The sequence below is a fragment of the Pundamilia nyererei genome, unplaced genomic scaffold (assembly GCF_000239375.1).
Source record: "Pundamilia nyererei isolate P.nyererei 1_Seehausen unplaced genomic scaffold, PunNye1.0 scaffold00221, whole genome shotgun sequence".
NCBI classification, from domain to species: domain Eukaryota; kingdom Metazoa; phylum Chordata; class Actinopteri; order Cichliformes; family Cichlidae; genus Pundamilia; species Pundamilia nyererei.
The window spans coordinates 261292-284099 of record NW_005187622.1 but is presented as its reverse complement, the minus strand read 5'-3'; the positions used below and the strand labels follow the sequence as shown (position 1 = coordinate 284099).

At 43.8% G+C, this 22808-nt stretch overlaps 2 protein-coding genes across 3 annotated transcripts in view; both read left to right on the top strand.

Moving 5' to 3' along the window:
* The window catches only part of mfhas1 (multifunctional ROCO family signaling regulator 1), a 32757-nt gene extending 17376 nt beyond the window's left edge, over nt 1-15381 (top strand). Inside the window, exons 2-3 of one of the 2 annotated variants that reach the window (XM_005748409.2) lie at nt 12519-12815; nt 13543-15381. In XM_005748409.2, the coding sequence (XP_005748466.1) occupies nt 12519-12649 (131 nt within the window). In that variant the 3' untranslated portion in view covers nt 12650-12815; nt 13543-15381. Of the gene's footprint in view, nt 1-12518; nt 12849-13542 lie in introns of both variants that reach the window. The other variant, XM_013914750.1, reaches the window with a different exon arrangement.
* Nucleotides 15382-17766: 2385 nt separating this feature from the next.
* Nucleotides 17767-21960, top strand: rpl17 (ribosomal protein L17). The gene is made up of 7 exons (XM_005748404.2): nt 17767-17803; nt 18182-18231; nt 18410-18450; nt 19703-19837; nt 20020-20118; nt 21325-21516; nt 21884-21960. Exons 2-7 carry the CDS (start codon nt 18192-18194, stop codon nt 21929-21931), a joined length of 555 nt encoding a protein of 184 aa, XP_005748461.1. The 5' UTR covers nt 17767-17803; nt 18182-18191; the 3' UTR covers nt 21932-21960.
* The last annotated feature ends 848 nt before the right edge of the window (nt 21961-22808 follow it).

Below are 22808 nucleotides of genomic sequence, written 5' to 3'. Positions count from 1 at the left end.
TATATATATATATATATATATATAGATAGATAGATAGATAGATAGATAGATAGATAGATATTACACACATGACTGTCAGTATGACAGTCCCGATGCCTTTTGTTGTAGAACTAACATTAAAATGATTTAGGGAAATAATTTAAGATGACTATAGTTTGATCATTTGGCTGATCGGCTCAGCTGTAAAATAACTTGTATATTTCACGTTGTTTTGGCTTCTCGGGGAGTCTGGACCTTCACTGTGACTGGTGGGTATTTCTGTCAGCCTGAAGCAGTCGATGTTAAATACCTCTCTGAGCTTCATTGGAAGTCATGTTGGTGCCAAATTAGACAGCAGTCAAAATAGCTTCTGCTCGAACATCCTGACTTCACAGCTCCGACTCATTGGAGCTTCAGGACCTGACAGGAAAGACTTAGTCTGAGCACATGCCCACAACGTGTCCTCCACAACAATCCTCAGACTGGAAACCCAAAACCCAAACAGACCCAAAGAGACTGTACTCTCACTGACAGTAACTAAGAGTTTATGTTCTGTATTTAGAATTTATTTATTTATTTAATCTTTAACAGAAGTGTGCGTGTGTGAGAAGGACGTGTTGCGGCTGTGGTCTGAGCACTTTCACTCTTGTTGTGCATCTCCAGTTAATCCAGTTAGAGGATGTGCTGGGATTAGCCCGGGTCCGATGCAGAGCCTCTTTAACTGTCGTGCTGCAGTCAGTGCAGTCTGTATGCGACCTACCTGCCCGTCAGGTGTTCACGCCTTGCAAATGCCGACCTCCCGCACTTTGTGTTTTCACCGCACAGAGGTGGTTTAGCCTCAGGCTGCCGTGGCGTCGCATGTTTGCCCATTCTGAACCTGAGCCAGGTATCAGTCTGGGCGTGTTCAGACTGGAGGCTCCGACTTTGGATTAACTCACTGAGCTGTTTGTCTGAGCAGGATTTCATTGGACGGGACATAAATCAAATTTAAATCATTTGATATGGAAATATGAAAACAGGGAGCCTCCTGGGAACACATTTTAAAGACATTTCCATATGTTTTTTTAATTACCGTGACGATGTCACAGGTTTTTACTGACTTTAAAAGTTCAGCCTTGAGCAGATGTAGTGTGTAAGCAAGCATCATCTGATTCTCACTCTGAAAGCAGAGTTACAGATTGTTTGGCAGATAATAAATCTTGTGTATGCCAGCTAAAGGCTTTTGTGTGACTGCTGTCAGCAGCCTTTCACCAAGCATCGGCTGAGCACTCACGGAGCAGTAGAGCTGGGCGATATGAGATTTTTTTCATATCACGATATGTTTTTTTCATTTCAGGCGATAACGATATCTATCATGATATAAGCCAAATAACTATATTTGTAAGATTTAAATGTGCCGTTGCTCACAAGTAAAATGTGAAATAATCAGCAGCTTGTTTTGATTTAAATATTTATTTCCCATAATAAGTTCAACAGGGTAGATGTACTTAAGAAACATGAGACTTTTTCAGATAAATAAAGGCAAATATTGCAAACTATACAAAAGGCAGCCGCTAAAGCGTTAAGTTTCAAAATAGATCAAACAAAACAGGCTACTAAATTGTCAATTCCACTTAGAAACCAAATATTAATTATAAAAATAAATCTTAGTTTGTTTTACAGAAGAACAGACAAAAGGTCTATCGCAATAGTTTAATTTTTCTATCGAGAAAAAGTTATTTCGCAATACATATCATTATCGTTCTATCGCCCAGCTCTACGGAGCAGTGATTTTTATAAATCACTTGTTTAAATTCTATCATGAGTCCACATGTGTAATGAGCCTCTAAAGATCTAGTCTGAAAAGTTTTACACTCAAACCAGAGTTTTAATGGAAGCAGTAACCTTCAGAGATCACTGTAACAAAAACCAGAATGGGGCATTGTGGCGTTCCACAGGGCTCGATTATCGGTCCTCTACTTTTTATTCATGTTTAAATTATAACACAAAATTTTACTTCCTTTATAACAAATGTACAGAGGTAAACTCGGGTAAAGTTCATATCCTATTATCAGACTGTGACGAAAACTTTTCACATTTAATTTTTCAACCAAACTTAAAACATTTCTTTTTAACTCTTTACCCCTTAAACACCTACTAAATGTAACCCTTGTTTTCTCTTTTGCGACTTTTGCAGTTTAAGATTTTTTTTTTATTTAAGACATCAGAGAATGAAGGGTCATTATTTTTCTTTGCCTTGTGATGTTTGCTTGAACAAAGAATCCGTCACTGAGGCGTCCACAGCTGTCACACGGCTCATAAACATCCCAGTGTGTGAAGAATCCGCTGTGAGGCCTCTGTGAGCATCTGTGATGGTCTCAGGTGAGCAGTTACCTGTGTGTGAGGATGAGGAGCGACATGTCTGAACTCGTCAATGTTTTCACTGAGTGCCTAAAAGAGGAACTCGTGCTGGATCTGACGTCATAAACAATGAAAGCAGTTTATTTTAGACGCTCCATTTATGGTTGTTTGGGAGCTTTCGGTGAGATCATGTGACCTTCACCGGACAAACACTGATGTTATCACTTTGGGGAACTTTGGTCTGTGCTGGAATAAAGAAGCAGAAGGTTTGTGGTTTGTTCTCAGATGATGAGTGATGGTTGGCTTTCAGGCCACCTGTTCAGACACGTCCGGTTTCTGTGAAGTTTCAGCACCAGACTCGAGCTTCGCCTTGATGGGACAACCTGACAGGCATTTGTGTTCTTTCTGTTCATGTGAGTGACACGTAATGAGATGGTGAGGAAGGCAATCCCGTTACATCACCACACTGTAATCCCGCTCTGTTTGCTCAGACATGTGACTGGCAGCGTGGAGGATTTCCTCATCATCTGACCGCAGATGAGTCGACCTGAAGAGAGTCATCAGGAGAAGGGATGGGAAATAAAAGGAGCTGAAGACCACTCCTGATGTGTAATCTAGCTTAGAGTTAGAGAGTTACTCATGCTCAGAATGGATGAGTCATTTAACTTCTGCTTTTAGACCAGAAACGCTGAGCGCAGACGTGCTGTTTGCAGCATGGCCTTTTGACTCTGAAAAAAACAAGTGTAACTGAACATTCATCAGTTTTCAGAGTTTTGACGGCTAAATCACAGCCTGGCCGCAGCAAGGTGTTTGGCTGCTGAAAGCACTGCTCCCCGCGAGCAGCTGTTTGTCAGCTCAGTAAATTAGGAATCCCGACGCCCTTAACATCAGCCCTGCAGCTACTCAGAAAGCAGCCGCCGCTCACAATAAGAACACATCCGTTTGTCTCTACAGTTTCCTTCCAGGTTTATTGCTGGCACTGTTGGCTTTATTTAGACAGCACTGGGCCTGCCGGAGGTGGAAACTCAGCCTCAATCTTTCAGTCAGCAGCTTAGACAATAAACGCACCGCGGGAGGCCCGTTCATTGATCGCAGCTCACAGTTTCAGTGGAATTTAAGAAGGTAATGTCGAAAGTGAAAAGTGGGAGCAGCTCAGTGAGGGCTGCAGGAACGCATTTGTTCCCTGGATGCAAACACAAACCACGTCTGGAACACAATGTGTGTATTTAAGATGATTTTTATGGGGATGTTAACCGCCAGAAGCCTGATTTATGGTTTCTGTGCACAGACTGATGTGGACTTTGAGCCCAGCAGACAGTTAGAGCTGACACTGGTCTGCAGTGTTGGTGTCCTGTGCAGCACACACTAACACTGCAGTATCAATGGCCTGTCACTGAACCTACCTGTCCCTGGGTTTTTTGCACCTTTTGGCTTGCTTTCCAACAACTACTGAACACAAAAGTTTGCAATTTTTGGAGCAGCATATTCCTGCTCTGATTTCACCACTGGCTGAACCTCTGACGTTTACATTGTTTGTATTGTACATACATCCAACTGTACATCCTGCAGTTACTATGTACAGAAAACAAACTTTGTTCATGCTGCAGCTCTTTAACCTTTAACCTTATATTCCGGCTCTCTCTGTATGTAAAACTGTTCTTTTGCACGTCTGCTTAGAAGCAAACTCCATTTCCTGTTTCAGCACTTTGCACAGCGACAAAGTTAAATCTAATCTCCATTCTGCAGATAAGAAACTCTTCATGTCTCATTAAATTCCATATTTAAAATGTTTTGGCTGACACACTCCCATAACGCCTCTAACCCAGTGAAGACCAGCTGCTTTTATTTCACGTTTTCAGCTTTGTGCAGATTTTTAAAAAGTCACGGCTGAAACGGGCGGAATATTTGCCTTTGCTTCATATTTACTTTGTAGTTATCCTCCTGTGATGGCACAGAGATCTCGCCTGCTCATAGAGTTCTTCTACAGGAGCGCTGCTTTATTAACTTTTACACATTCAGTGATTACGAGCTCTGGACAGATGGATCCAATCGCCACAGCTGCTGTCGTCATGCTGACCCACTGTTTGCTGAACTGAACAGTCTTCAGCCATAAAAACCACTGAGATACAAACACAGGACTGCAGTGAGGAGAACCGCTGCGCTCACTAAACCAGAGCATTTACAGTCCATTAGTCTGACCTCCAACACGTTACCGCAGCCTTTTTCTTTTCCCGTCATCAGAGAGGGAGCAGGCACAACGTGCTGCTTAAGGTTAAAGTGTCACACTTGAAGCTTTTTGCCTCCTACTTCCTGTTGTTTCCAGTTTGTTAAACTCTGAGTTCAGTCAGATTTGGTGCTTTAAGCTGTAATTCATGTTTTTGAACCATGAGGTCAGGCCTTCAGATTCTTGTCTGGTTAAAATGAGCTTTCGGTTTTTGAGTAACACAGGAAGTGTGTGTGTGTGTGTGTGTGTGTGTGTGTGTCTGATATTTAGCGCTCTGCTTATTATCAGGATTATGTAACAGCGCTGTGGGGTCATGTGATCAGACTGCAGGATAATGACCTCGCAGAGCAGAGGACGTCGAAGAAGCTCCGACTGGTTTCACTAAAACACTGAAAACAGTCCAGATACATGATGTGATGAGAAGAGCCTGATCTTGAAGGACAGCGTCGGTTCATTTGAGGCTGGTTGATCCTCGGCATCTGTTGACATGTTCAGAGTGAAGGTGCATGGCAGAAACAGAGAAGATAACGCGGCATTCACAGGGAGGTGATGAACATGAAAATAAAAAAGATGTGGGTTTTATATTCAAACAGTTTTTAAAACAAATAGATGTTGAGAGTGATCGTATGCATGAAGATGTTTGAGTTAAGGAGGATAAATGCAGACATATTTCATGTTTCTCTCCCGCCTGTGTATTGTCCTGAGTTCACCTGCACCATTATAACATTTTACTTCCTGTTTCCCTGTTTGTAGCTCGCTGTGTTACTGCCCTTTTCTTCTCCTGAGTGAGTTCACCTGAACCGTTCTGTCCAATCTTTACTTTATTTTCTGCCTTATTATTATTCATTTGACTTCACCTCTGCATTACTGTCCCTCTTTCATTCTTTCACCTTTTCTCCTTTCTTCCTGTTCTCACCCTTGTTGTTGTCTTCACTGTCCCGGGTTCACCTGTGTTGTATTTTCCTCTGCTCGGTGCGCAGCTTTGTTTATCCTGTGTATCCTGGTTCTGTTCCAGAGCCTCACTTTCTTTCTGTCGTGTAGCAGAAACGTTCTTTACTACCTGCTCACTGTTTTTGTGCAAGCGCATCGCTGTGACGCGAACTCTGTCATATTGAAACCAGAAGTTGGGTCACAGCACGCCAGCCTGAGTATGTCAGGGTGGAAAAATTGTGACCTTTCCAAAAAAGATCCCTTTTGTAAAATGTTTGCTTTCTGTCTGACTGAAAGGAAACACTGAAATACGCTTCCTGGAACTGAGATTTCCATCGGGGGCATTCAGCGGCTTACATAATCAGCTCGTTTATTCAGTTTTATGTTGGAGGAGGTGGGAAATATACCACGCTGAAATAAGCCCAAATTATCTGCTCAGCTGTAAACCATTTAATGTCATTACACAACAGCTGGACACACACACACAGAGGGCGAGTGGAGGATTATTAGCAGCAGATTTCTGGGGAATCCCGGAGTTTTGGAGAGAAAGCCGAGGCCGGGATGTGAGAAGAGCTTCAGGCTGTTTTGCACAGGGAAGTGAAAGTTTCTGACGTTTGTTTTATTTAACGATCAGAGGAAATAGAAATGCTTCATCATGAATCCTCCTTACATTCAGAAGAAGTGAGATATGTCCGTGGTAGTAGTGTTGGTGAGTTTCACAGCAGCTGTGCTGATCCTGAGCGGTTTTAATAGTTGCCTGTGAAGCTCAGATTCTCTGGCAGGTAAATCACCAGAACAGAAACACAGACGGTCCATCGTTCACTGTTTGGATCCTCAGCAGCGTGATCACATTCCTCTCATACCTCCACAGCAGAGATTGCCGTTAATCCTGCTGCTCGGGTAGCGTGGCTGCGCTCAGACCTGCCGACTGACCGGCTGCAGTTATTTCTGGTGGTTTTCCTGCGCTCTGGAAGTAGGCCACGCATTCCTGAGGATCGGCCTCACTGCCAGTACAGCTGCTGATCACAGGAGATTAGCGGTGCGGTCACGGTATCTGGGTCTGCCAGAGTCTGAGGCGGCTCTCTGAGACTCATCCCGCCACCTCATTCTGCTCCATTTCACATATCCTGGATTTTATGGAGTGCAGATCCTGCTCGCACACTTCCTTGGCTCAGGGCGGCAGAGCTCACTGCTCAGCGGCGTTCAAACTGATGCTGCTGTTAGGTTACAGAGCAGAAATGTAGTCAGCAGATTTAGTTTTTCATTCCTATCAGCTGCTGTGGAGAAACTTATTTTCAGCCAGTTAATAATGATGTGGTAATATAATCTACTAGATTCTCCTGAAACGTCCTTTTCATGAGTGTTTCAGTGTTAGAGATGGAGCAGAGCCTTTTCTTTGTGCCTGAGATCCTGGTGTGGTGTCCGGGGTCTGCACTTCTCTGTGTATTTATAGTTGGCTGTATTTCACAGGGTCAACTGTGGGCCATGGAGGTTTTCTGGTGCTTTGCTGCTGGTCTTTGGTTGAAATGCACATCGCGAGCTGCTGTTTTTCACCCTTGACCTTTGAGTCCTGAGCTGCTAACAGTGGTGACAGCAGCAGCAGATGTGAAGGCACATTCAGTGACCTTTAAAGCAGAAACCAGAGCTCGGCCGCCTCGCGGATCCTCTTCAAATAGTCCTCGACGAGAAAAGCTGCGCAGCGACGAGAATGAATGAATGAGGAGCAGCTGCTGCCAGGCTGACAGAGGCCATCGGCTCAGTCTGAGGATTAACACTTCAGTGTGTTAAAACGGAGGAACACACACACACACAGTGAGGCCTGGAAAAAGACAAACTGCTCCTGTTAACACATGCGTGGGTCTGCACGTGCTCAGTAACCCCCCGATCATCTGAGCTGTGTGCTCTAATAAACTATGAAGCCTTTATCAATCAGATCCTTTGATACTGATCGTCGCTGATATGGAGACTAAATGTTTCTCAACCACAAAGTTCAAACTTCAGTCCTGATCAGAGAAAAATGATAAAGTGTACCGGGAGAGTGCACTTCGGTGAGTCACCTCTTTAAACTGTATTTGGTTTAAAGTTTGCTCGGCTGTTGGAGCCTTTTGAAGCATTTTTAATGGCATCACCTAATTTGGCTGCTGTGCGGGTAGTTTGTGTCACAGTGGCCATGTTTGTCTGTTATATACAGTATATGGGTGCTGGCTCTGCAGCTGCTTCATGAGATAGTTATGGAAATAAAAAATAACTTATGGGCTGAAGCATCTCCACCCTGTAAACAACGAGTCTCAGTGAGGACAGCAGCAGCTTCACGGCTCTCAGCAGGAGAGCCGTCCCCTGATGTCCCCTGAAATCTCTTGGCAGCGATTTAAGCAGATTTCTGCTCCCGTGTGATGTTTTGTTCTGAGCCGGGTCGTCGCCGTGGCCTAGTTATCGCCTCGCTCTGTGTGCAGCGGTGAAAGCAGAGACGGGATCGTCCCTCATCAATATGGAGCGAGGGTGACTCTGTAGACTTCTCTGTGTGGCCTCTCCGGCTTTGTGAACAAATTTCTATTTCAGGTCGAAGGCTGTAAATATTTAAACAGCAAATATTCCAGCAGGATGAGTGACGCCAGGAGGAGCGAGGCGAGACTGTGAACAGTCAGCAGACCTGTTTGTGTTCACAGTGATGAACTGATTCACACATGAGATGAGCCTTAAATACGGTTCTTTACTGTCACGTCACATTACTGAGGGGCAGCAGGAGCTCGTCTGTGTGAACACAGTTTCCTGTTTAGGATGAGGAAACGTGAAACTGTCAGAGTAACAGACTGCTGTGTTTACAGGCTAATCGGAACCGGGGAGTTTGGTGTTATGAATTTATGTAGAGAGCTAAATCGTGGCCAAAAAAGTCACTGAAATAAAAGAAATCTCAGCAGAGCATGAGCACTGGAAATTCTTCATAATGACTCCAACATTCAGCTTCAGCAGAGAAAAAGTAAAAAATGAGACTGTTTTAAAAAGTGGAACCATCAGATTTTTTGTCAGCGTTGCTTGAAAAACTTCCAGAGGGTCGGACTGGCTGCAGACTAACTTCCTGTTTCAGCTCTGGAATAACCTCCCCGCTGCAGACGTTCTCTCACAAATCCTCAAAGTCGTCCTCACAACAGAGGAGGAAATGAAATCGGAGGTCTGGGCAGTTTTTGAATGGAGTGAAACTACTTCTCTCATTTTCCAAACATCCCAGTGGGAGTTTCCTGGATACGGGTACACTTTCCCCTCCTCCTCCTCTCTGCGAGTGGCGGCTGTTCCCTTTTATGGCTGACAGCAAAGGAGCAGGAGGGAGGACATGACTCCTCTACCTGCTGATGGTGTTTGAGGGGGGAGGAACATTCCTGTTCCTTGAAATCAGGTCTTTGTGGCTTTCTGCATGACTCTTCTCAGTCAGAGGGAGGAGGAGGAGGAGGAGGAGTTATTAGGCTGTGGCCTAATTCAGGGCACACAGCCGGATGTGTGAGCCGTCAGCTGCGTCCACTGATGAAATAAACATCTGATCTCCGGCCGTGGCAGCAAAGCTCAGCAGCAGGTTAGAAACAAACTGTAGCTGAAGTGACTTTGAGGAGCAGGAGCTCCTGCAGCCACACAGCCGGTGGCAAAGACCTGCAGAAATACTCAGATGTAAAATATCCCAGTACTTCCGGTTGCTCTGCAGTACTCGGGTTTAATGAAATGGTTATGATAGAGCTGTTTTTCCTTACAAATAATCGTCTCTGACCGTAACTCTGACTGTGTCTGTGACTGCTGGCTTCAGGCCAGCAGAGCCAGCAGCTGCAGACACTTTGAGAGAACGCACACGATCAATAAGCCTAATGGTTTAAGTGCTGCTGAGACGGACGGACAGACGGGCTGTGAGTGATGTTGGAGGCAGCTGATGTAAAAACATCCGTCGGAAACAAATCTGCTTCATTTCTTTGAGTCGTAGCCCCCATGACACCACCCGTAGATTTATAATCACCTGTTCTGGAGCCTGTAGGTAAGTTAGCGGTGTGCTTAGTTCGATGATGGCATTAAAAATGCTCCAAAAGGCTCCATGTTGTTATGAAGGAGGAAACTTTTTGTGCTTTGACAAACAAAAGTAAAATTTACACATCAATAAAAAGCAGAGGATCGATAATAGATGCCTGTGGAACTCCTTTGGGTTTTTGTTACCCACTCTGATGGTTTCTGCTTCCAGAAAAACTCTGGTTTGGGTGTAAAATACTTACGGCTGGATTTTTAGAGGATCATTAAAGATGTGAACTCATGTTTCTTAACACAAACTCTCAATCACTCCTCAGGAGTGAAAGAAGCCATCTATGTCCACTGTGAGCGACCATCTTTGAACAGAGGCGGGGGTTTACGACACCAACTCTCTGCCATCTATAATCCAGTTTTGAGATCCCTCCCCAGAGGCCTTAATGCCCACTCACATCCTGGACCATCTGACCTCAGGAATTCGCATGATAGGGTGGGGCCAGGTTTCACAATGAGCACACCCGAAACCCTGGCTGATTGGGACCCACACCCAGTTTCACACCTTGGCTCAGGCGATTAGAGGATCATCAGGGGGTCCTTTATCCCTCTGTGGGGGGAAACTCCCACTAGGTTTAAATCTGGGACTCCCCACCATTTGGTGAAAGGTGCAACTTAAAGAAGTCCAGACGCTTTTCTGTCCAAGCTCCTTAGACTACGATGACCTGGATGACTGAGAACCTTCACAGACACAAACTCTCAATCTTCACAATAACTTGGACGTGTTTATTTCTTCTGTAAAACGCGCTGGATATTAGAGGAACTGCAGGTTTTGGCTCCTCAGCCATCACTTTGCTTTTCAGCTCTGGAGCTAGATGATTGGTTCTCACTGCAGCTGAACGTTTGAGATGCAGTTTTGTGTAATATCAGTGACTCACAATGATGACAGGAAGCTGCTAGAAGGTCACAGCTCGAAACCTTGGCCTTCCTGCTCCGGAGAGCAAAATGATCTGCCATACCTGCTGGTCTGCTGCTCTGAAGGCACACTGGGACGAAAAGCCAGATTAACAGATTGATCTGACCAGGAAGAATTATTCTGAAAATCCTGGAGATTCAACATCATTCAGCTCAAAATGTGGCAGGTCACCACTGTGCACATCTGCCACAAATCATCCAACATCACGAGCACATCTGGCATTTAATTTGTGTAAATGTTCACGGTGACAGAAAAAAAGTAGGGCTTCAGTGCCGAGCTGCAGGAGGCTTGCATTATCTCTCTGCAGGTTAGGATATTAGGTGTGTGTGTGTGTGTGTGTGTGTGTGTGTGTGTGTGTGTGTGTGTGTGTGTGTGTGTTGCTCTGCAACAACAAACACCCAGGTGGAGCTGAGTGTCGGACAGTACATTATGAAAAACATAAACAGAATTAGCATTCCTTATGAGAACATAAGGAATGCTAATTCAAAATTTGGAAACTGATGAGATTTTCAAAATAAAACGGGAAATAACAGCAACTCAAACGTGTTTTAGAACGGCAAGTGGTAACAGTACGGGAGGGCGTGTCACACGCTTCCTGAGGTCATCCGTCATCCACCCTCATCAGTACATCCATCCAAAGATGGAGAGCGCTAATCATTTCATAAAGTGCAGCTTAGAGTTATAAAGAGAACACGTGGCTACAAGCTCAAACTAACCCAGTCCAGTTTTCACACACTGAGATGCTGAAGAGCAAGAAACAAACATGGATGGAAAAAGATATTAAAATGATTTATAAACATGGTTTGAGTAAGAAACTGAATGCCGGCGGAGCTCGCGTGAACCTCCTCAAGCAGTCACCGGCTGGGCTCTGAGCTGTTCGATGAGGAGGGAGCCATAATGATGATGAAGGAAAAAGGATGGCTGTGTCGATCTGCAGATGGCAGCTTTTCTTTGTTTGCCAGAGAAACACACGAGGGATCACACAGGAAGTGTGTGCGTGATTTTAATCGTATTTTTATCCACAGCTGAAACACAAACGATGAGGACGCCTTATAAATGGAGACGTGCACAGGAACGGCGTTCAGCCCTGCAGGAAACTGAAGTCAGAGAGCCGCCTGTGTGCAGCTCTGAGCTCAGACCTGTTACTGCTTTACAGAAATCTCGCCTTGTTATGAGTTCTAATAACAGTGGAGAGAGTAGAAGAAAAAAGCCCTGCAGAGCACCAGAGCTGAGACACTGAACTAAACATCTCTGCCTCGACCTTTAACCTTTCACCTCCTATAACCATTTCCCCTTTTAAGTATCTTTATCAGCAGGTCATGCTTGAAGAAAATTTAGAGCTCTCGTCATGAAATTCACCCCAGTAACACAAACACATCTATTCCTCCGTACTTTTAAATTACATAAAAATGAGGGGGAAAAATTATCCTGCATCTGAATCCAGGCTGAACTTTGACCTCAGAGACCCTCAGCTGTGTGCACTATCTAAACCTGCAGCTAAACCCAGGACTGACCTTAAACTGTAGTTTACAGAGGAGGACCAGGCGCCCCCTGCTGGTGGGACTCTGCTCTGCAGCATGAAGTCACAGCTGGACGTTGCTGCCACCTTGTGGCCGAATTCATAAAAGCTTCTGCTGCTGCAGGTTCTTACTAAAGACAAGTAAATGGAGTTTAGTGTGAAGGATTATTGTTGCCTGTAGATGTCTGTGAGTCTTCAGTTATTTAAATTTGTGCCAGCAGTTTATTATTAAAAAAAACAACTACAAATCTAGAGGCGAGAACAGGAGAAACTTCCAGAAGCTAGAGGCAGATTTGCCTTGAGATCTGTCTGACTGGCAGATCGGTGTCCACCCAGCATCCTGGTCCAACATCAGATAATTTATTGTTTTATATCTGAAATGCTGGAGGAGAACTTTTCCTCCCTGATAACAGCAGAGCAGCTGCCTCTTCTGTTCCTAAAACCAGCGCATCCTGCTTTCTGTACGTGTGATGGTTTCTCTGTGATGTTTCGGGAATGTCCTACTTCCTCTGTTTCCTGTTTCCTGTATTAAAGCGTCTTTGATGTTCTCGCTGTTGCAGGTGAGCTGCTGAGCCAGCCGCGGCCCGAAGGCCTCACCGAGATCGTCTGTCCAAAGAATGGCTCGGAGCGGGTCAACGTGGCCCTCGTTTACCCCCCGACCCCCACCGTGCTCAGCCCCTGTCTCAAATGAAGCCCCGCCCACCCATCTACACCGACCTGGCTCGTCTTCACTGCGTCACCAGAGCCTCCACCTCCGACCTCCGGCTTCCATCGTCTGTCACCTTTCTGAGCCACCAACCACCACTTCGCGTCCTCCACAGTCAGAGCGAGCAGCTCGACGGGTCTCTGCTTCACGTGTACGTCAGTAATTACAGAACACAGCAGCGAAGGTCAGAGATCACCAGATGCACTTTTTTTGTTTTGTTGTGTTTGTATTTTTGTTTACAAACATTCAGGTGATACAAATAAAAAATTATGATTTCGTTTATCAGCTCCATAAAAACAACGGACACTGCGATGGATAGAAAACCTCCACATTTTATAATCTGTAAAACCAAACATTCGGTTTAATCAGGTTATTTATTTTTTATATTTCAAAAAAATAATAATAAAAATAAATTAATAATACTGTATGAACAAGTATTACTTGTATTGTGATATTACACTGAGGAGAGTGTGACCTGAGTTTTTCCTTCCCACTGTCACCAAAGCGCTTGGTCACAGGCGGCCGTCTGATTGTTGGGGCTTCACTGTATTGTTGTAGAGTCTTTATCTTATCTTATCTTCACTGTTGTTGTGATTTGAATCTTTATGATTCAAATTAAATTGAAATTAAATTTTTTTACTATTATTTTTATATTTCAAAGTATAAAAAAGTATATGTTTTATACAATGACCGTACTCTGTCGTGTTCCTGGAGTTTATTTTTCCTTTTGAAGTTTTATTTGCTTTTCTTATTTTTCTTACTTTGATTTTATGTAAACGTTGCTACAGTTACATTTTTTTACGTGACCGTCAGACCGAGTGAATTAAATACTCTTTGATTTCACCTGGCGGCTATTTAACTTCCTGTTTGTGTTGCAGGTCTCTGACGCCTCTTCACGTCGCACTGAGCGGTATCTGAAGAGCTTCAGTGAGCCCGACGCGATCCACACAGTCTGTAGCATCTAATGAGGGTTCCTCCTCCTCGTCCTCGGTCCCGTTACCGAGTCGCGCTGCTTCACACATTTCTCTGAACAGTAACGCCCACTTCCTCCTGTGTGAATCTACGGCTGTAAAGACTGAAGGACATTTGGATTTTCACTTATTTCGTACAGTTTGTCGGGAGGAGTCTGTGAAACTGAGGTTCGGGTCGCCGCTGGAGACACAGAGCGACTCTGATCACGACGCGCTCTGCGGGAGATCTCAGGTGATGATGGGACAGACGCAGTTACAGCATCAACGCTGTATCAAGCATCAGGAAGTGTTCATTTCACACAGACAATGGAAAATATCAGCAACTCACACATGACTGTGAGAAAATAATGGGAAATAATGCTTACCAATGGGAAACAGTGGGATTTAATGGTTAGCAATACAAAAATACAAAAGCAATGGGAAAACAATGCAAAGCAGTGGGAACAACGGCTAACAATGGGGATAAATGGATAATAATGTTTCACAATTAGAAAATTGATGGAAATTAAAGGTAACAATTACAAAACTATTATGGGTTCAAAATGCAGAAATCGTGAAAATTAATGATTCACAATTTAAAAATGAGGTTACTAGCTAACAGTGTAGAAACTGTTAGCTGTGCAGAAATAATGAGAGTTACTGTTTCACAATTAGAAAACATTGTAAATGATTGGTGATGGGCTCTGTTAGCTGTGGGAGAATGGGGATGAGCTAACGGGGAAACGCATAAGTCTTAAAACCACAGGTGACAAAAGCAGCAGAAAGTTCAACCATTTTTCCTCTGGCGTGTTTTACCCTATTAGTGACCTTAATTAATAAATGAACTTAAGTTCATGAAATAAGTAAAAGAACAAAGTTGTAGAAGCTCTGAGAGCATCAGGGCTTTGAGGGGGACATTTTTTCTTTTACTGTCTCTCCTTCTCTGATGTTCATCAAATTAGGTTCAGTTCATCTCCCATGAAACCCATGAAAAAAGCAGCACTAGCAGGACCATGTAGCCGTTCACTGAACATTTCTTTTTTTGTTATTATCTCGTGAATATATTTCTCCTAAAACATTTCGGGCTGGGACAACAACAGTCACACGATCACATATTATCATGTGTGCAACTATAAACACAATCACAGTGTTTAACCGTGTGACACAAACATTATTCACGACACACTGTAACAGAACTGAACAGGTAACGAGGTTTTAGAGAGAATTTATTTAAAAAAATAAAACTTTTTTTTTTTTTAACTTGAAGATGATGAAACTGATTTTTTTCAGCCGTGAGAAACAGGAATGCTGAGTGTGGAGATCCTCTGACTGAGCTGCTCAAACATTTCCAGTGTGGGGTGTGCAATGGTGTGGGGCTGCTGAGGTTTCGGAGCCTGCACTCGCTCTCAGACACACTGTGATGAACACACTGATGTGAAGGTAGCAGATGAGCCTTCGGGCCGAGGATGTGGCACGTGTACAGATATTTGTGCGTCTTCTAATGAAACCACAGTGATTTCTACATGTTGAACTTCTTTTCACTGTCTGATGAAAACACTGACACGTGCTGATGGGAAAATGTTGTTGTTTGTAAATAATATCTTTATTTTTGTATGTTGGCCTGAGGTGTCGCCACTCGAGCTTTGACTTTCTTTACAGTGCAATGATGTGCATGACTCACTGTGAGGCTGCACATGGGGTTTTCTATGTAGCTCCGTCCAGCGTCTCACAGTTCATGAAATACCAAATAAACAATGACTGCTTTAATACCTGCAGGCCATGTCATTCATTCACGCTCTAAACACAGTTTCACCTTTTCACTGGGAAAATGTACAGTTTGTAGGTCACAACTGCACAAACAAGGTCCAGAGGCCCAGTTCAGTTTAGAATTCAATCAGGAGAAGCCTAGCAGTCAACTAGCAGCTACAACCAGCTGTGTCGCCATCCACCTGTCAGTCAAAAGGCCACACCCCCAATAATGCAAACTTTAAGCCTTGATACAGTTTAAACAGGTGAGTTCTAGTTATTTCTGCTGTAAAGTTTCAACATGGGTCTCATTGCTGCCTCTTCTGGATATCAGAGGAACTGCAGTTTTTGTGCCACCGCTTCATTTATGAACTCTTGGGTGGAGCATTTTTGTGCAGCAGATAACTGGAGGAGTCCTTGGAGTGAATACGAGCACTTATATTTTTAAAATGAAAAATCATCAGACACTTGAAATTCCTCATAAAGCATTTTGTTTCCAGCTTGTGAAAAAAAATGACCACCACTGAATCAATTTTAATTATAATTTCTCTTCCCCACTAGAGGGAAATCAAGTAAAGTAAAATCAGGAAAACACATTATGACACATTATTTTAATAAAGTCATGCTAAGATTTACCTTCATACTACGAATATTTTTTGAGTTCAGGCCCTCCGAATACACACGAGTGGTTCCAGAATCAGTTCTTTAGCATTAGCAGCATTTTTTTCATTTCATAAGTCGAGTAGATATCCACACAAAAACCTTTAAAATGTCAAAAACTGTTTCACTCCTCCTGTCACAGCCTCAGTGTGGGGGATTTATCACAGTGGGAGTAACCTACAGCAGTTTCATGTCTGTGACATTGAAGAACAGAAGCTAACGCTGGTAGTTTGATCTGTTTATCATCATTCACAAAGTGCATTCTGGGCACAATTACATTTTAAGGCTGTAAAACCCCTCACTACACATTTTATACACTGTTCTCAGACAGGCATCAACATTTTCACACTTTTCTTATTTTCTTATTTAACCACTCTCAAAGTTCAAACCTACGTAGAAAAATAAGTCCAGTATTACAGAATGAAACCAAAGATCAAACCCTGTTTTCACGTCCAGAATATGGGAACAGAGCAGCTGTGAGAGAATTCAACAGCAACGATATGGTACGGAAGTAGAGGAAGCAAGAAGAATGAGTTAATAATCTGAAAAATACAGTAACTCCTACATTCTGTTAGCATGTCCAGAAGTCCAACTTTTTGTGCAATGCTTAGCATCTTCCTCTGCCTTCGACGGTGCAACACATTTCGTCAACATTGTTGTTTATTGGAGAGAAAACTTACAACATACAGTACAGCACTTTATGTAAATTGGACAAGTTAAACACATTCTGTACTGTACAGGCGACACAGCACGGAGATTGATTGACAATGCTCTACAGCCAATCAGGACGTAGAACACAATGAGCTGTAAAAAACAAAACAAAAAACAAAAAAAACATGAATGAGAGGCAGAAGACGACTGTAGTTCTTATTAACAGGGTATTGCCGACTTTTGTCTGTATGTCATATTTATGATTAAAAACTAATTTAATCAAATTAGATATTATAATTTTTCATATGGGAATTGATCCTGCAACATGAAATGCTGGTATTGGAAGTATCGATATTCCTCAGTCAGTGAGTGAGACAGTAGACTGCGGTGAGAATGAGAGTCCAAGTGCATCGTAAAAACATGTAAATATGACTGACAACTGTAAACGAAGCAGCATCTCGCTCCAGCTTAAAGAAGAAGCAAATACTAACTAAGATGAGAAACTGCATCAGCTCATCAAGCTGAGGCATTTGATTATTCTGAGTGTCAACCTGAGGACATACTGTTTGGCTGCTGAGTTTGGTTCTGTTTCTCTTCTGTGGATTTGTTTGCAGTGCTTTGTTTTTGTGTTGAATTAAAATCAAAAGTTTGATTAAAATATTATACAAAAGTAAGAATGCCTGCTTTTCTAACAGAACAAATACACAATATTAGGCAATTATAAGGCATCTCATAAAAACACTAAATGCAAAAGGGTTTATCAACACACAGAGCATTCATATTTGTCAAATATGAGGCTACAGATGATAATAAATTAAGAGCCATTTGGGAGCCAAAACTGCCAGCTCTTCTTTGAGATTCGAGCCACAAGAGCTGGCTCTCTGAAAAGAGACAAACTTCCCATCACTATTATCGTGTTTACGTCATAATCATGGCGTAACCACGGGATAACATTTTTTCTCGCGTATTTTGTGTGTGTGTGAAATACCACCCCCTGCTGTCCATTCCGCTTCACTGCGCCCCGAGCACCGTCCTCCTCCTCCTCACCGCCAGGGGGCGGTAACCCTCACAGGAAGGCAGAAGTAGAGGAGCGCCGTCCGGGATACTTCCTCTTCCTTCCGCGGCCTCAGAGGTAGGAGTTCTGTCCCGCTCACGAAGCGGAGAATCCATGTTAAATCTGAGTAAAAATACTGCATCCTGCGCTGCAAGCATGTGGATTGTGTCAGCTGTGTGTAAATGTGTGCGCTGATGGTTGAATTGTGTGTCTGGAGCCATTAAATGAAGTTTTATGAAGATATTTGCGGAGACGCCGGGTTGGTGGCTCCGGCGGCTGTCCGCCATGTTGGCTCCGTGTGGCGTGGATAGGAGTTGTAAAGCGGCCCTAGCAGCTCCTTTTCTCCGTGTTTGTGGGGTTTAAATCTGTTTAACGTCACCTGAGACGGTGCTGTCTAAGATGGTCTTACCTGCTGTGTGCTAGCCTGAGGAGACTAACGTGTGCCTCTTCTTACAGATATCTGACAATGGTCCGCTACTCTCTCGACCCCGAGAACCCGACTAAATGTGAGTAAAGGTGAACTTCAGCTATGTGTGGGTGTTAGCTGGTGGCTGTGATGACCTCTTAGGACACCTTTGGATTCCACATGAAAACAAACTAATGACACAACTGAGCTGCCGCACTCACTGGTGGAGTGATCCGGGTCTTTTCTGGGGGTGCTAACGGCTTCTCTCTGTGTTTCAGCATGCAAGTCGAGGGGATCCAACCTCCGGGTGCACTTCAAGGTAAGAGTCCACATGTGGGCACAGACAAAGGGGATCACAGGGTTCATCTGTCATCTCACGCGTGTCCATGTTAAAGTAGATTCTCTCAGGTGTAAAGGTGTGTAGCGGCTCAGAGTAGGTTACATGAGCAGCAGCAGCAATCTGGGCTCTAATAACTCATTAAACACACGTGGATGTGGGTTCAGAGTTAATATGGTGCTCTGACTCAGTAGAGAAAAATGATCCCATTTTACTTCAGAGTCATGAAACTGAATGGCTCGTTGCCGCGGGAGTGATGGGAGATGCACTGAAGTGTTTTATACTCTTGCATTATGTCTATCTGTGATCCCAGCCAATAGAAACACTGTACTGTAGTTAGTTTATTTCACGCAGACACGTTTGTCCCCCCCAGTTTTTCCACTTCCTCACACCCAGTTTGAGTGATCCTTACATTGATGCTGTGGTTAATCGTCCTGATAGAAGTGATTATGGTTCTCTCACTGATACATGTAAAAACCACACAGGAGGAGTCAGTGGTGTTTATGAGCTATCTGTGATGTGTAGTTAAATATCCTTCGAGGTTGTTGTCTCGCTGAAGCATAAACCTCAGTGAGGTCTGTTCATTAGAGCTTCAGGTAACAGCATGAGCCTGGTTTCTGTGAACAGCCCAGTTTGTTTGGAGCTCTGCTTCAGCTGCAGAATGTGTGAGATGTCTTAAAATAACTGGTGACACTTTTAATCTCTCTTTTGAATACAGGTGTAATCCTCCCGTAATTAAATAGAATTTCTGTGTTTGAATTTGAAGTTAATATTTAAGCTCAGGTACTTAAAGCTCTGCTCCTGAGGATAAGGAGTGAATAAGTCAGGATTTTACAGGAAAAATAAATTACTGTGAATGGCTTGAGTAACTTTTGTGTTTAGAAATGTTGAATAGACAATCTGCTGTGATTGAATGAGCTGCTGGTCTAATGTTTATGTCAGTGGGAGGAGCTCTAGTTTTAAAGATGGCTGCAGTGCTCCTAGGTTTGTTTGGCTGTGGATTAAAGAGACTTGGTTTTCTGTCGAATCGATCAGATCGCAGAGATTCTCTGATGGTTTGTTTGCCTCCCCTAAAATCTATAAACACGTTCAACTTTCATTAAATCTAATGTGACGGCCGAGGCCCTCAGAACTGACCCGACATCTGGACGTCATGCTGATGTCATGAAGGTTACGACATAAAGGTGCCACTTTGTTGATCCGGTCTCTGACCCGTCTGTGTCCTCACTTTCAGAACACCCGTGAGACGGCCCAGGCCATCAAAGGCATGCACATTCGCAAAGCCAACAAGTACCTGAGGGACGTCATCGTCAAGCACCAGTGCGTCCCCTTCCGCCGCTACAACGGCGGCGTTGGCCGCTGTGCTCAGGTGAGGTCCCAGCGAGCGTGGCATCACTCTGACAGCTGCAGTGATGACCTTCTTAGGACACCTTTGGATTAAAGATGAAACTAAATCTAGTAACCTGAGCAGCAGCGAAGGCGGCCAGAGTTACCCCGCCTCTGAGCTTGGAGGCATGGTCTAAAAGCACCTTTGATGTTTTCTGTTTTCAGGCCAAACAGCACGGCTGGACCCAGGGACGCTGGCCCAAGAAGAGTGCCGAGTTCCTCCTGCACATGCTCAAGAATGCCGAGAGCAACGCTGAGCTGAAGGTGAGGTCATGAGGAGGTGAGGGGCCAACGGGTGTAGCAAGCAGACAGAGAGATGGACTCCCTGGAACACACTTTTATATTGAAAGGATCGATACCAATTTAGTCTGAAGGTCACACCCGTCTGTCTGCAGCTTTAAACACCTGAAACTGTGCTAGTGATGTGCAAAGTAGTTTGTGTGATCGAATTGTTGTTAGTTTTCTAAATGTGGCGTCTCTTAAGTAGTGTGCATGTCAGCGTCGCATTAATGAAAAATACTTGTTTATTTTAAGACTAAAGTCCAAATGTTGGACTGTTCTGCAAATGAGTTAGCTGTCTTATGTCTGTGATGAGTCGTAGCTCGTCTGTATGGCATGAGCTGTAACATCCATCCTGCTGTTTCCCAGACGCAGCTTTCTGTACTGCCTCTGTGACGTCCTTGAACTCATCACGCTGTTTTTATGAACTAAAGGAGCCGTGGCAGCTTTGACTTATCGACAGCTTTAATCTCACATTTTAACTTGGTTCTCAAACTGAACACTAATATTTTTCTCTCAATGACACTCGTCGTCCGTTTCAACTTCTTAAACGTGACAGAGTATGCACATTTGATCTAAATCTATTGAGCATATCTGGATTTTGTTGGTCCAACAGAAAGCAGGTCCCTGAGGACACTGGCTTTGATTTCATGAAGTTATGACACAAGAGTGTTCTTTAAGTTTAAAATGATTATCTGCATCGTGACATCAGCCTACAGGTGGCGATCACAGGCAGGCTTTAGGGAGGCGAGCTTCCACATGAGGGCAGGCGGAGACGTTGAGATGACCCCGAGCTCGGTTTCAGCTCTGTGGAGCTGGTTGTTGTTGAGCTGATCGGTGAGCAGCAGATTGCAGTGATGACCATTTAGGACACCTTTGTATTAACCATGAAAAGAACAATTACAGTCTGAGCAATCTGAGAATCACAGACAGCTGGAACGAGAGGGCAACACCACTTTAATGATCACATGCTTCAGGCCTCAGTTTGATTATTGATGTCTGAGCATCTATTGATCTGCAGTTGGTTTCTCAGGTGACGTTTAGTCTTCATCTCCAAATGTTTGGAAGCAATAGGTGAACCAATCAGAGCCTTTGATTAATAAATGATTAATATCTGATGATTTGAGCTCTGAAAGGATCGATGGAGTCCTATTTTCTCGTGGTGGTTCTGACCCGTGTTTGTGCTTTCAGGGTCTGGACGTGGACTCTCTAGTCATTGAGCACATCCAGGTCAACAAGGCGCCAAAGATGAGGAGGCGTACGTACCGCGCCCACGGCCGCATCAACCCCTACATGAGCTCGCCGTGCCACATTGAGATGATCCTGACAGAAAAGGAGCAGATCGTCCCCAAGCCCGAGGAGGAGGTCGCCCAGAAGAAAAAGGTGAGAATGTGGAGAGGGAAGAGCGAGGGGTGGTGCTTCAAACATGCAGCACGGAGCGAGGTTAGGGGAATTAAAGTTGGCTTAGTCTCTAGGCTTAGTCTCTAGGGACCTGGAGAGCTGTGATTTCCCTTTTACTGAAGGTCCCATGAATGCCACAGCAAACACAGTGAATCCTGCTCCTCTGGCTGCACATCTGAACCCGTCACCTTCCTCCTCTTCATCATCTGTCGCAGTGATGACTCCTTAGGACACCTTTGGATTCTCCATGAAAACAACCCTGTTAAAACTGAGCGACTGTTGGCCAAGGCAGCGGTGCAAACTCTCTGATCGATGATGTCATAACTCTGCCTCTCTCTTCTCTCTACAGGTTTCACAGAAGAAGCTGAAGAAGCAGAAGCTGATGGCACGCGAGTAAAATTCTAATAAACCTGAAACTTGTTATGAGAGAAGACTCGGACTCGTTTCTTTCACCAAGCATACCTGAAAGCAATGTTCCTCCTTCAAAATAAACCTCAGCTGCTGCTTTAGCAGCTGATGGGTTATTCCTCTCTGTGCTTTTCAAAATAAAAGACCTTAAGCCTACTGTGACCTGTTTACAACCCTGAACGATTAAAATCAAGTTATCTTTTGTTTTACTGGACATGTACTTCACAGAGCTGAAAATGATATTCCAGCAGCAGATGCAGAATAAAAGTTTACAATAAACATAAATATTAATGCCACAGTGAGGGTCTGAACTGTGAGTGCAGCTGTTTATAACAATGAGCGTAAAGAGTTGAGGTATTGAAGCAGCATTCAGGTTCATCCACCTGTGGCAGGTGTTGAGCAAATGTGATTCTCTGACGATTTAGTGATTTAACTAATTTTGATAAACAATTTTGTTGACTCCGAATAGTAATATAGTAGTATAATTAAACAGTATTATTAACATTCAACATTTGCAATGAGTTAGAATTAACAATAACTGGAACTCAACTATCAGCACTCAAGTACCAGTTCTGTAATCAAGTATTGTCAAGGAAATGCAACTAGTGGCCTCAGCTGCAGGTCATTTTCCATAAGTTCCTGGTACTGGCACTGGTGTCTTGGGAAAAATCCATCTTGTCTCACTTAACCCATTTTTTTAACTAATGCTGTGTGCTGGTAATTTGACAGCATACATGCAAACAGTTGGTTGATATTGTAAACATGTGACATGGTAATGATGCTATCAAAAAGTTTGTTCTGTTTTATCCTCCTAATGACTCGCTCCACATGTACCCTGAGTCTGGCTATGGCCTGCGTCTCCTTAA

Coding starts and splice junctions, on each gene's coding strand:
- rpl17 (XM_005748404.2), top strand. CDS start 18,192: ATGGTCCGCTACTCTCTCGACCCCGAGAACCCGACTAAAT. Junction 19,838..20,019: donor GCGTTGGCCGCTGTGCTCAG/GTGAGGTCCCAG, acceptor TTCTGTTTTCAG/GCCAAACAGCACGGCTGGAC. Junction 21,517..21,883: donor AGGTCGCCCAGAAGAAAAAG/GTGAGAATGTGG, acceptor TTCTCTCTACAG/GTTTCACAGAAGAAGCTGAA.